At 40.2% G+C, this 13,972-nt stretch overlaps 2 protein-coding genes across 3 annotated transcripts; both read right to left on the bottom strand.

Moving 5' to 3' along the window:
* Positions 1 to 1,116: 1,116 nt before the first annotated feature.
* LOC117469547 (oligodendrocyte-myelin glycoprotein-like) lies at positions 1,117 to 5,969 on the bottom strand. 2 transcript variants are annotated; one of them, XM_034113982.1, is made up of 2 exons: positions 5,672 to 5,969; positions 1,117 to 3,793 (listed from the first exon to the last, which is right to left on the bottom strand). In XM_034113982.1, the coding sequence occupies exons 1-2, from the start codon at positions 5,677 to 5,679 to the stop codon at positions 2,380 to 2,382; spliced, it is 1,422 nt and encodes a 473-aa protein (XP_033969873.1). In that variant the 5' UTR covers positions 5,680 to 5,969; the 3' UTR covers positions 1,117 to 2,379. The 2 variants fall into 2 exon arrangements, with proteins under 2 accessions (XP_033969873.1, XP_033969882.1); XM_034113991.1 differs by having other exon boundaries at positions 1,117 to 3,790; positions 5,672 to 5,696.
* A 2,862-nt stretch (positions 5,970 to 8,831) lies between these two features.
* On the bottom strand, positions 8,832 to 12,220 carry LOC117469951 (uncharacterized protein DDB_G0284459-like). Its single transcript, XM_034114450.1, has 2 exons — positions 12,071 to 12,220; positions 8,832 to 10,694 (listed from the first exon to the last, which is right to left on the bottom strand). Exon 2 carries the CDS (start codon positions 10,684 to 10,686, stop codon positions 9,862 to 9,864), a length of 825 nt encoding a protein of 274 aa, XP_033970341.1. The 5' UTR covers positions 10,687 to 10,694; positions 12,071 to 12,220; the 3' UTR covers positions 8,832 to 9,861.
* Between the last annotated feature and the right edge of the window lie 1,752 nt (positions 12,221 to 13,972).

Consider the following 13,972-nt stretch of genomic DNA (forward strand, 5'->3'; position numbering starts at 1 on the left):
TTTCCAAGTGTGATTAAAGCCTATCTTTTATTGTGTTTAGTGAACCTTTCCTTTAAAAAATACACTTCAAAACTAATTTATGTCTGCTATTTCAATCTGAATAATTCACTGTTTAATGAGTTCGATTTTTATGACCTTGTTTATTGTTGTTTTGAAAGCATTGAACACTATGTCAAAGACCCTTGGGAGATGTTATTGTTGAATATTAACAAAAGAAGAAAACAGGGTGTCTGCCCTCTCCTTTGAGACGCAGTGAAAACAGCTTGAAATTAAAAACAACAGTGTTGCAGTCTTGTAGAATGAAGAAGAAATGTGGTGTGAAAAAAAACAGTTATGGCAAAATTCAAACAATCATCAAGAGGTGTAAATATCAGCAATTTTATTTAACTATACACAAATCAACTGGAGAAGTGATTCCCTGGCACTGAATTCTTCTTGAATGTATAAAAAGCAACTTGCCGTGATGCGTTTTCTACTATTTTGGCCCCTTTTGGAACAAGGTTTTTCTAAAATGTAAACTGTTTTCTACGCTTAATGCAACAGAGATTGGAATATCTTAAAAACTAGCTGAGAATGTCTGTGCTTTAATGCTCTGCCGCAATATAGGTTAGTATTCCTGAAGCGCTCAATCACCATGCAGATCATTTTCACAAGCGTCAGTGAATCATGAAGGACACTTAAGTTTAAGATGTGATCAAAATACAGAAGCAGTACTTGGCACAGAGTTGTTTTAAAGATAGTGATGCAACATTGTCCATTGGTTTTCCCACCGCTCCACACACTCTTTTTGTATTCCTTTTCCTGCACATGGCATGGCCAGTTTCTTACATCGATCCTTTCCCCCAAAAAGGGGCAGAGGGATTTGTGGTTACGGTTTGTGCAGGCAGGCATCAAGGACCTCTATTCAAATAGGCAAACAGTGTTAGGGAGTAGTGAACTACTCGCATTTAAACCAGTTTTTTATTTTACAGTAACTAGCTGCATAGAAGAAGAAGATTCAACTTATTGTCATTACGTAGTACAGGTACTATGTAACGAAACGGTTTCTCTGCATTTGACCCATCCTAGTGTTAGGAGCAGTGGGCTGCCATTATGTACGGCGCCCGGGGAGCAGTGTAGGGAACGGTGCCTTGCTCAGGGACACCTCGGTAGCACTAGGTCTTTCCGGGACTTGAACTGGTGACCTTCCAGTAGCCAAGCCAAGTCCCGATGGACTTTGCCACCACCGCCCATAGTAGTTTAACTACACTACATTCAAGTTTTTTTCAATTTCTTTTGTAGTCAACTAATCAAACTACAAAGCATCTTGGGCCATAAAATGAAAGGAGCCCCATTTCACCAGTTCTGCCCCATTTTTTTTCCATAAAAGTTCAACATTTTTTAAGTGGGGTATTTTTTTGTATTAGCATATAAAACATGCCCTTAAAGATTCTGCTTTTTAATTGCATAAGCAATATATTCTATGTGGTTGCTAAGAGTGACTAAATGAAACTACTCTTCATCATGCTGAAAAGGAGTCTGCATCATTCCAAAATCCAATAGAAAAATGTAATTGCTTTTTGTCAAAGGAACCAGTGCAATGCTAACTTCCAGGTTGGTTTACAAAAATACGTAATTCCTGCACCACTTCATTGAGTGACATTATTTGCTGGCATGTGCCTTTTTCCATTCTTTTTTGTTAACAATCTGTATCCAATGTACATTGTAAATATGATCCTTCTTTTTAGTAGTTTGAACTACTTTTTTATAAGTAGCTTTATTTACCAGAATAAGTTCTCAGCCGTGGTTAAATGTTTTCCAGTGTGAAATAATTGTTGCATTACAAAGCTTTTTACTTTTAAAGAAGCTTACAGTACCCAACACTGTAGGCACAATAATTCATTCAAAACCTTGAGCTTTGTACCTTTTTGGAAGCCAATGCAATAAATAAGATACAAAAAAGATATGACCAAAGCAACACTAGCCAAATACATCAATTATTTGGAGAAAATGGGAAAAATGTAAGATGCACAATCATTTTAGGACAGCATTGATCTGGGTAGACCATGGTTGCAGCTAAGCACCAGAATACATTCAGCGACAGGAAACATGTATACCTGAATGTATAGTGCCATCATGTGCTTATATATATACATTACAATGCTATTTTTTTATTCAAGTGGATGCTTGTAAAAAGTATTTTTAGAAAACATAATGCAATGAGCAATTATTATAAAAGTAGCAGGAATTATTAAGCTCCTCATACAGCCTTTGTATTTGTGTGCCTTTTTTTGAGAATGCTGTTAATATACAAACGTAAAAGCACTACAACAGTCAAAAGTCTTGTGTGTCTTGTACTAGTTTGTGCTGTAAATGTACAGTTCTCAGTGTTTTTGTCTTTCAGAGGACTTGTGGCAGAAGGACAGACAGAAGGCCTAGGTTGCACAGGAAAGGCTGCCAGGAGTCTGTAGCAAGAGTCGGGCCACTGTTATAAAGGGACTGATTTTTCCTCCTCACACTCCTGGTGCGCAGAGTGGTTGTCTTTTTTGTTTGGATGGAGGAGCTCTCTGTTGTAAAGAAGCTGCCTGTGGCCAATGTCACGTCAGCAATGATGGGTGTTTCAGCAATGAAGCTTGTGTCAGAAAAAGAGGATTGGTCGGTGGTGTGGAGTGAGTCAGCGGATGAGTCTTTCTTTTTGCCGGAGATGAGATTGAAATCAGTGTTGAGCATGTGCTCCGCGGCAGCTGGGCTAGCAGATGCAGAGATGTGATTAATAGTTAGGTGTGTGTCTCTGCTTCCAGGTCGCAGGGTGGAGGTGCTAATGGCTGTGAAAGGGTGGTGCCATGTGATCTCATCTGAAGTTTGTGGGGTGCTTTGCAGAGCAGAACCAGAAGAATACCACCACCCTGTCACACTGGCATCAGGGGCCATGGAGTTCAAGTCCTGGGCACTCGCTGCCAGTGGGGGGAGGTTATAGGAGGCAAAATGCCACCCTCCAGTCCTGCCGGGGCGCACCCCTCCGCAGACAGGCCGGATGTGGCAGGGGCAGCCCAGGACGCGGGCAGGTATACGCTGAGTCCAGGAGAGTAGGTACGTGATGTCGTCATAGTGGTGACACGCCCAAGGGTTGTCGCCCAGAGTGATGACTCTAAGCGATGTCACCTTGTCCAACACTCCAAACGGCAGCGTGGAGAAGCGGTTAGCATGCAGATAGAAGTGAGTTAGTCTGAGGAGACGATCCAGAGAACCAGGCAGCACCTTCATCAGCAAATTGTGGGACAGGTCGATATTCTCCAGGCGCGCAGGCATGTTGGTGGGCAAGGTCCTGAAGTGATTGTTGCTAAGGTTGAGCGTGACCAGGTTGATCAGCGTATTGTTGATGAAGATCGCCCGTTCCAGCTTGTTGTCAGAGAGGTCGAGCAGTCGAAGATTCCACTGGTGAACTGTGTCGTTCTTCTCCAGCAACTGGAGGCGGTTGGAGGCGGCATGGAGTTGCCAGAGGGAACGAGGTAAGCCGGCGGGAAGGTGGCTCAGCCGGTTGTTGGACAAATCGAGGAATCGAAGATGGGTGTATGAAGTGAGATGGCCATCGAGGTCGTGAAATCGGTTGTTGGACAAGTTCAGGGAGCGCATGTTGTGCTGCAGGCCATCGGGCAGCTGTCTCAGACCCCTCCATGAGCAGTCTACCTCCCGGTGGCTGCGGCTGCAGGAGCACATGGAAGGGCACACGGCGAGGACGTGCAACCCCAGCGACAACACAAGCAGGAGCTCCAGAAGGGCCTCATTTGGGGAGAGCTTCAGCAGCACATCCCTGCTAAAAGAAAGATAGGGAGACAGGACAGGAGAGTGTTAGAGTGATTCTAACACAGAATCCTCTTTACGGCCAGGAGGCACGAAGTCATTGTTTTGAAAGTCTCAAGTTATGTCACAAGATAAAGTCCTAAGTCAAATCTGAAAAGTCGCAAGTCAAGTTCTAAGTCCCAAACTTTGAGGTTTAGGAACGTTTCACCCAATGTAATTCAATTTTTCGTAATGTATTTCGTTTTTTGTTGACCTCCACATATGTTTTGTACATAAACAATTATTTTCTTTCTCAACATTACATTACATTACATTACATTACATGTTACTTGTTAAACGCTTTTATCCAAAGCGACTTACATACTCAATGCTGTGGGCAATCCCCACAGGAGCAATTTGGGGTGAAATGTCTCAGGGACACAACGACATGCTGACTGCAATGGGGTTTGAACCTGTGACCCCCTGATCCGAACCCACTACACCACACGCCCCCCTAACCGTAACATTAGTCAGGGATCTCTCCTGCATCTTGATTGGACGCTGTTGGATAGACTTAATGAAATTAATCACAGTAACACAAGTTGACATGAAAGGAAATGAATTCATTTATGGACATACATTTTACCCTTTAGGTTTTGGGGAAGGTGTCAAGTATTTCTACGTATGTCAAAAGGCTCATCGAATTTATGTCAAGAGTCATTTGTGTTAAAGTACAAGTCCAGTTGCACTTCTTTTCTGATTTTGTCAAATAAAGATTCAAATTTGTCACACCTATGGTGAATACAGGAAACAGACTGCAGACTGGTTATCTGTCAGAGAAGCACACTAACTGCAGAGGGCTGTGCTGAATACAAATTGCTTCATCGTTTCTTTAAAGCTCCATCCCCACCAAAATATCTCTCACACACACACACACACACACACACACACACACACACACACACACACACACACACACACACACACACACACACACACACACACACACACACACACACACACACACACACACACACACACACACACACACACAATTTTTTTATATATATACATAGCACCAAATTGCAACTAATCTATATCTACTGTCACTTTTCACATGTGCTCTTTTATTAAATAAACTAAATGCTTTCATTGTGAGTTTAGTGTTTTTGACCCTAAGAAACACTGATGCATTAATCAATAACAATAATCCACAGCTCCTCTCTCTGCTACAGAGGATTACACAAATATATATCCCAATGCCACCCCCCCCCCCCCCGCTCAGGCAGCACCCTCCCCCCCCCAAAGCAGTAAACCTAGGGGAAACACTGCACACACACATATAGAAACAGGCTGCACAATGTTTGTTGCACAACACTGCATTGCTTGCAGATACTAACATTCACATCACATGCCAAACTGACTCCCCTAACAATGCAGTAATGTTTTTTCACTCATGCTGTAGGCTACATTTGCCCCATCAGTACTGTACCAGGTTAAAACGGGTCCTTTTCTATGGTAAATGGATCTTGAAGAGGATATTTCTAGTCTATTTAAGAATATAATTCATACCATCCCTGCAGTCATTTTCTCTGGCATGAGTTTGCGTGTTCAGTCATCAGTGGTTGTCAGAGCAGTCAGTCCCATGCTCTCAGAGGAGGAGAACTAGCTCAATAGATGGCTTGTACTAATGACTCCACAGAGAACCCATGCATCAGCGGGTGCAAAGACACAGCCAGGACACTGCTGAAACGGCACTATACTGTGTGCAAGCCAGGGTGTGGCAGAATATATGTGTGTGTGTGTGTGTGTGTGCGTGTGTGTGTGTGTGTGTGTGTGTGTGTGTGTGTGTGTGTGTGTGTGTGTGTGTGTGTGTTGATTAAAAGAGTGTATAAATGTGTCCATAACTCACCTTCTCATCTTATCATTCCAGTCACTTTTCTCTGCTCCTTTTTGCCGTCCAGCCTCTCTCCTCTCCTGCTTTCAAGCTCGGGACCAGATGCTGCTCTGCTGAAGGTGATTTCTTTTTCTGTCTGAATTCCCCTGATAGATTTGACCCTTGCCCACTTGTCCAGTGCAGGTTTTTAAGGCTGCCTTCACTGCTTTCCAGTCCTTGTCCTCTCTGAAGAGCTGAGAGTTTGATATTTCCTAAATAGATCTCTTGGTTAGCGCGATCAGGCACTGCAGGCTCTGGATTTGCTCTGTGCAGTGGAAGTAAGCAGGGAGGGGTGGGGGGGAGTATTAGGAAGGTGGAATGGGGGGGTGGGGGCAAAGGAGAAATGGAGCGCATAGCAGAGGGGTCCCTGCCTTCAAGGAAAACTCCTCTACCCCTCATCTGGCAGCTTTCAGGATTTACTTCTGCATTTAAAGCGACAGCTATTGTTGTGTTTAGATTCATTGACTGATTTCACTCCTGTTTGTACTCAAAATAAATCACCTAAATCCATATGATCCCTCTGTAACATATCCCTTTACAGAGGAACACGGTGCTGTAAGTGGTTGTTATTTTCCCTGTGTAAATGTAGTTAGTGCCACAAACACCTTGAAGATTTATTGCAGAGGGCTCCAGTCCACTGCAGCTTCCTACCTGTCATCAGCAATACAGGAAACGCTCCGTTCTGCACTGCATTGCTGTACTTCTCCCACACATCACCACTGTTGGTTCTAAGGAACAGTTTAACAGTGACACAGAGGGTGATCAGTGTTTCCAACCAGGTTGGTCATATTTATATTTGTTGTAATTAGTAACATAATCCATCTAACTTGAACAATTTTTTTTTAAACTAATATGAATATTTGTGGATACCTTAGTACATAAAAAATAGACGCAGCCAAAAAGTGTTTTCCCCTATAAAACATCTAAAAACCTAAATTGCATTTATCATGTTCAGCTTTTCACGAGTCAACAGCAAAAAACATTGCATTTGTATAAATTGCCATACTTTAAAGGTCACCTATTATTAAAAATCCACTTTTTCATGTCTATTATACATAAACATGTGTCCCCTCTGCCTTAAGAGATTCTGAAAGTTTCAGGAAAAAAGATTCTCTCACTTTTTGTCCTGATCCATTTATATAAAAACCTGTCTGAAAATGAGCTGACCCCCCCTTATCACCTGAATCTCCTCCTAGAGCACCATTGTGTTCTTTTTAACCAAATATCTCTCAGAGGGGCGTGGGGAGTGGCTCCTTATTTTCATCTAAAGTAACAGACAGAGAATCAGCACTTTTGAAACAGGGCTGAAACAGAGGGGATTATGGGATGCTACAATAGATGATCTGTTTGGTGTTTCGAGGCCAAACCCTTCAGAAACTTGGGTTGCAGTTGAATAATCCAAAAATCAGCTCCTATCGTCTATTCGTATCCACTATTCCTTGACCTCTGTGTGAAACGTCACGGGGTTAAGGAATAGTGGATAGGAGAATTCAAAAGGACTTAGGAGAAGAGACTGCGGTGCTTTGAGAATCTGACTGCACTTTCACTATCCAACGTATTTATGATGCGCCAGCGGACGTCATGAATGTGCGTCTGCTGTGGGGAAACTACAGTTTTCTATACAGCGGATTACATGGATGTATAATAAGAATGGCGGACTACTGTAAACGCATTTGATACTTTGCACCGTGCTCTTATGGTGTTGTTGCTTTATGAACGTGGACAACAGAGAAACATATTCTTCATGACCAAGGTTGGAATTTAAATTAAAAAGTAAAGTGAAACTTATGCTTGTCACCCTCCAGTCCACATCAATACAAATGATCCCAATACGTATGATTGTATGAAAAGATCTTAAAATAAATACAAATGTAATTATTATAAACGTGTTAGTCCTTAACATCTATCACTGTGTATATCACCATTAAACATGTTTTAAAAAGTTTAAGAAACCCAACACAGCTCAGTAAAGACTATGAAATGTTGACTTTATTTGATCATTTCAGTAAAAACTAACGTTCATATTTCTCCTTTTGATTATTATAGTGATGAACGTTTAAAACAAAGCACTTTGGCAAGTTACCACATACATTTTAAAATGCTTAATAAGCACCGTAACTTTCATGATACTAATTTCTCGGTCATAATCCGGTCCGTTCGGAAGGTTCTTAAACTAAACTGACAATTTGACCGCAGCCATGTTTTGTATATATCTGAGACCTATAATATATTGATGAAAAAGAGTATAATAGGAGACCTTTAAAGACTTGATGAAAAGTAACTGTAATTAAGTTTCAAATTTGTTCAATATAACATGGGCTGATTATAGTTACTTATTTTTTTAATCCGATTACATAATCCCATTAACTTCCCACCCTAGTTCCAATTGTGAGCAATTCAAAACGATGTTGCATCATTGTGGATTCCTGATTTATGTAACCACAGCGGCTCAGAGTCATTGCTCATTTGTACTTGTCTTTGTTCAGTTGTCATGTAAACTAAACAAAGAACCCATTTACTCACACCTCTCTCTGTACTTTCCTCTCTTCATGCCTTTACTTCCAGTCCCTACCTGCACTGATTGAGATGGAGTGTCCCGTCATTGGCCATTACAACAAGGCTTAAAAAAGAATCCCTCACTTATTCTGTCAGTCACTCTACAACTTGCTAGGACAACAATGTGTACTGTGTTAGCACTGCAGTGCACAGAACAAAAAAAGTATATATTTGACAATAACACTGACTAAGGGTTGACTTATAACTTTTACTGCATTGTTAAACTTGCACATCACCCGCAACTCCAAGTGTTTCCCCCTCCCGCTGCTTTATGGGGTTGAAGCAGGAGCTGCATTGAGAAGGGACAAACTGTTCAGACTTTTAATGAAGAGTACCCATCCATCATGACGTCACAAGCAACCAAATGAACAAATATCTGTACAGGACGATGGAAACAAACGCATATTTGTTATATTTTGTATGGCCTTGTCAGCTCTGGCTGAGGTGGAAGAGAGCGTTCTTTCTGAGGTCAGTGGCACTGCCTGGAGGAGGCCCTTTCTCTGCATGCTAATCAAGCAAACCTTTCTTTCTCTCTTTCTCTCTTTCACACACACACACAAAATCGGAAGTGGCTGCATGGTCAAATAATTCAGGACTGAGGTTTCTCAGGACGGGTTTTATTCCTCTTTTTGTTGCGTATGTCAAAACAGTACATCTCAAAAGGTTTTTCACAACACATATGGACTATGACACATATTATTATATAAAAATAATTACCTACAAAATGACCACTTATAATTACCGACCACTATTATTTTTCTTTTTATTCAAATGCCTTCATGGCACAGGAAGATCCCCAAAAATAACATTTGTTATGTATTGTAAATAGAGAAGTGAAAAGTAAATAATGACAGCAAAACTATATCAAAATATCACTTTACAAACTGGAAGTGGAATTCAAGGGGCCACTTTCTGGTGAAAAATTAAGCCAATGTAACAGTGCCAAAAGCTGCATTTCCTCGATTAGCCACCTGAGGCTTGCTCCGAAAGCAAGTCAATCTCCATACACCACCATTACAAAACGCCAAAGCAGAAATAATCATGGTTACAGGTTGGAACAAAAAAATGTTGGTGTCTTTATCTAATTGACCTGTTCATTACAACGGGACAGTGCTGATGTTTATACAACTCACCCATTTAAATAATTTTAACGATTAAGGGCGTCTAAGATCCACCTACCAGCTTATTCTTCTTTGAAAAGGAAACTGGTGATGGTACACAGTTAATTGAAAGCAATAATATTAAGTTGTAACTAATATTTTGTATCTAAACGTATTGTTATTGCTTTCAATTAGCCTAGTACAGTTATGTGAAATCTATTGACATAATACATTTAGTTAAAGTCAACGTTTCAGTTTTTTCACTGTAGAGGTAAAATATCCCATTGATACATTTCAATATAACATCACTAATAACAAAGAAGTACAGTATCAACCAATTGTTTTCAAGCAGAAATGCTCAGTGCACAGTTTGACACATCTAGCTGCGGTTGATCGACTTCCTGTAAAGCAAAAGCTGCTGAAAAAAAGAATGCCTTATTTACTGTATTGTAAAGCTCTAGGGAAGTAAAGGCAGGTGCTCAGGAAACGCATTGGAACACACATTTAACCCTAGACTTTATCTTTTGGTTCCTCAGTGCCTTTACAGTTGGAGGCGGATGCGGCCTCGGTGGACTTGGAGTCAGTGGCTTCTTCTTGTGGCTTTGAGGCCTTTTCAGCAACGGTTACAGGACCAGCCGAAACTTCTTCACTCTTTGCAGTTTCTTCCTCCTTCTTCTTCTCTTCCTTTGGTCCATCCTCCTTTACCTTCCCGCCTTCTTCCTCGGTGGTACCATTACCCATCTCCTCCTGCGTTTGACCAATGTCAGACATCAACACCGTGTTCTCTTTGGCTTCTGGCTCTGACGCGCTTTTGTTCCTCTTGGCGGTTCCCATCCAGTATTCGGAGGTGCTGAACAGGTCTGCGTTGCTGCTCAGCGCCTTGATGCGTCTGCTCTGCTGGCACACCTTCCATATCAACAGCAGAGTAGAAACCAGCAGAATGGTACACGCTATGATCAGTCCGCCGCTCACCATGAACAATGGAAGGCATTCCCTGTACATATTGAAAGGGGTGGTGGTGGAAGTGGTGGTAGTGGTGGTGGTGGTGGGCCGATGTGTGCCAGATGACATTGAAGTGCTATGACTGCTGAAGTCCAGGGAGACTGGTGAAGGTGACTCAGACTGAATGTTGGCCTCACTTGTGTGATCAGATAGGGATGTTTTTTGAAAAGTTGTTGAAGTGGAGTCTGCAGTTGAATTGTCTTCTTGTGTAGTTGAGTCAAGATCTGAAGTAGTCAGATCTGAAGCAGCAGTAATTCCTGCAGTCATTTGAGAACCGCACAATAGTGAACCAAGGAGTTCTACGCAGCACAACAGGAAGAGCAGTCCCTTCATGTTGCTATCTGAGAAGACAAGATAGCTGTTTAGCAAAAAAATTGGTTTTGAAATATAGATTTGATACAGGAAGAACAGTTAGCAAGAAGCTCAGACACAGTACCTCACTTTATAATCAATGTGGCAGCTTTAGTCAAATAAAAATGAGTCATTTATTACTATGGACATTAACTTAAGTATTAGATATGTGAGTCTGCTCTTTCTGACATGATAATATCTGTACTTAAAAAAAAAGAACTATTTTTTTGTCACTTCTGCAACACAATACTCCCGATTCACCACAAATACACTTTTCCGTTTTGTTCTGCGATTAAACAAACATATATTGTCCTGTCACTCATTTTCTTATATTGATTATTTGATGCTACTTTATACAGTGTTTTTAATGCTAAATCATGAAGGCAAATGTTGCCTTGTAAAAAACTAATATATGTTAACACAAATATAGTATGATGCTAACCAGCAGTATATGTTATAAATAGCCCAACCTTTACCCACTGTATGATTTAAGTATACCCATTAAGCATCCTATGATTCGTCATTGTAATATTTGGTATTCTGAAATGGACCATTTGTGATATGTGATATATTATCCATAAGTTTAATTTCATACATACATACATACATACATACATACATACATACATACACACACACACACACACACACACACACACACACACACACACACACACACACACACACACACACACACACACACACACACACACACACACACACACACACACACACACACACACACACACACACACACATACATACATACATACATACATACATACATACATACATACATACATACATACACATTGGAACCAGCTGCAGCACGTAAAACAAAAACAAAAGCATGGCTTTAACAGCAATTTAGCTTTCACAATGTAGTGCATTTTTTTGTTTTGTTTGAAATGTTTCGCCATAGTTTCCAATAAAGTAGTTGATTCATTTCAGATTCATCACTTACTCATTTACAGAAGTTCTTCAGAACCATATTTGGTGCATTGTTTTGGGGACATAATTGTGAAGACATGATTGTAATTGTACAGCAAATTCCTAAAACTGATGTAAATTCATGCTAAAGTGACAGTTAAGTCCATACTGTACTGTATTTGCTATACCGTATACTGTGTATTTTGTATGTAGAAAACAGTGTAAAAAGTTTCAAAATATATTCAAAAATATATTTTATCATCAGGATTTAGAACAGAACCGTACAAAAACGCTCTCAACACGTTAAAACATATTCCTTATTCTTAGAAGTCTTACCAGTTAAGGCCTAAACATTAAGTTGATACTATTTTTCTCTGTTGCATGATGTCAGAATTGACATATCTCAAACACAAAAGTATTAATAAATGGCACTTACATTGCTGATGATCTTGATTTATTTCCAAGAAGAATATGGTTTAATCAAATAATAAAAACGTGCGGCGAGTAAAGAGAGATGAGCGGTGTGTAAAGGAACTATGTCAAATGATGGGAATCCAAATAAATGGCACACTCGTCTGTCTGTCTTCTGCTTACTTCTCCATTTTGACTATAAAAAGAAAAGGAAGTGGTTTTGTGTTCTGTACAAGGCTAAAGCTGGTCACGCAAATATCTGTCGTGTGACAGACTATTCAAAGTTAGAGGCATACTGAGCAACACACTTACGATAAAATAGCTCTAGAATCATTGACCAGAGATTATTTTATGCCTGGTTAATAGAATTTTAGCTAAGTGGTAAAGACACAATATTATTTTTTTTTTTTAAATGACAAGCCATCTCATCTGCCTTAGATAGCTACGTCATGTCAAGAGGCCCACAGCAGATTTTAGTTGAGACAAGAGGATTCAACTTCTATACTTCCGTTGCTTAAGTGTCATGTACTTATTTTGGTCTTAGCCACAATTTCTTCAAAAATCTTTATTTAAAGTTCCTATTTAATGTCATGCACCTATAACGCAAGGCCTTTTGACACGTCAGTAGATTATGAGTACATGCAAGTGGAAAATGTTGCAGCATGACACATGAAGGTGACTCAGATATGTAAAATGGGTCCAATTCAACATCTGTTCCTGGCACAAAATAAAGAATGATTATTTGCATCGATCGCTAGTGTAATAAAGTTCCCCTTTTTGTTTCTGCGGTAAATGTATATTTGTGTATCCTGTGCGATTTGTGGGTATTTCTGCTGCGTGTGTGCACATGCACCTGTAACTTGTTTTAGCATCATCCCGACACTTGACACCAGAGAGATAAAAGACAACAGCTTCTAAAGTCAGGTCTGTTTTGCAGGTATTCAACTGAAGACCCTCAAGTATATAACCCTTGTGGTTGACCTGCTACGCTTTTGTTGTCACTGCAATGACAACAAATATCCGTTTAGACCAGGGGTGGGGAACCTCAAGCCCCGCGAGACCATTTGGTACGGCCCTCGAGGTAATTTAAAAAACACAAAAAGAAAAAAAATTAAGAAATCTAGACCGCAAAAAAAATTAAACAAGCGAGTGCCTGTTTTTCCTGGCCAAGGTCAGGGTCCTTGAACACAACACGAGTCTAACGTGTCATCACGTGGTATATGTCTCGTCTGACAGGGGTGTAGTGCTGACGGAGAGCACCAGAACGTCGCTCCGCCACTTCAGAAATTGCAGTACCCATAAGGAGCCGTACACATGCCGCAGTTTTTGCGTGGCTGTGTCTTTAGTTGAAAGCCCAGTGGCGATCTGTTCATCTGTCATACTGATCATACAGTCAATAACTTTGTTGTTATTAGCATCTGGTTAGCTAGCTATGCTAGGCAAGGCAAGGCAAGGCAAGGCAAGGCAAGGCAAGGCAAGTTTATTTATATAGCACCTTTCAACACAAGGCAATTCAAAGTGCTTTACAAAAATGGAAGACATTATGAAAATGGCATTTAAAATCAGTCATTAAAAAGAAAAGATAATAAAATAAACATTAAAAGAAAAAATACACGAATATATGCTAACGAATATAAGAAGCTTTTTCTACAACCAGTGAGGTAAAGGCACATCTTTATGATCATTATAGTTATAAAAAAATAAGAGAATAAAGTAAACGGGTATAAAATACTATAATGACAGTAAAAAAAAGTTGTTATTAATAAACAAGAATACAGTTTAAAAGGGGAGTGATTTGTAAAATATCCATAAAGAAAAAGAAAATCTGCTTACAGTTCTGTTTCATATGGATGTTGATGTATCCATAGATCTCTTAATGTTGCTCTCAAAGAGGATGTTGAAAAAATTGAAATGGCCCTTGAGAGGA

The sequence above is a fragment of the Trematomus bernacchii genome, unplaced genomic scaffold (genome assembly GCF_902827165.1).
Source record: "Trematomus bernacchii unplaced genomic scaffold, fTreBer1.1, whole genome shotgun sequence".
Classification (NCBI taxonomy): Eukaryota; Metazoa; Chordata; class Actinopteri; order Perciformes; family Nototheniidae; genus Trematomus; species Trematomus bernacchii.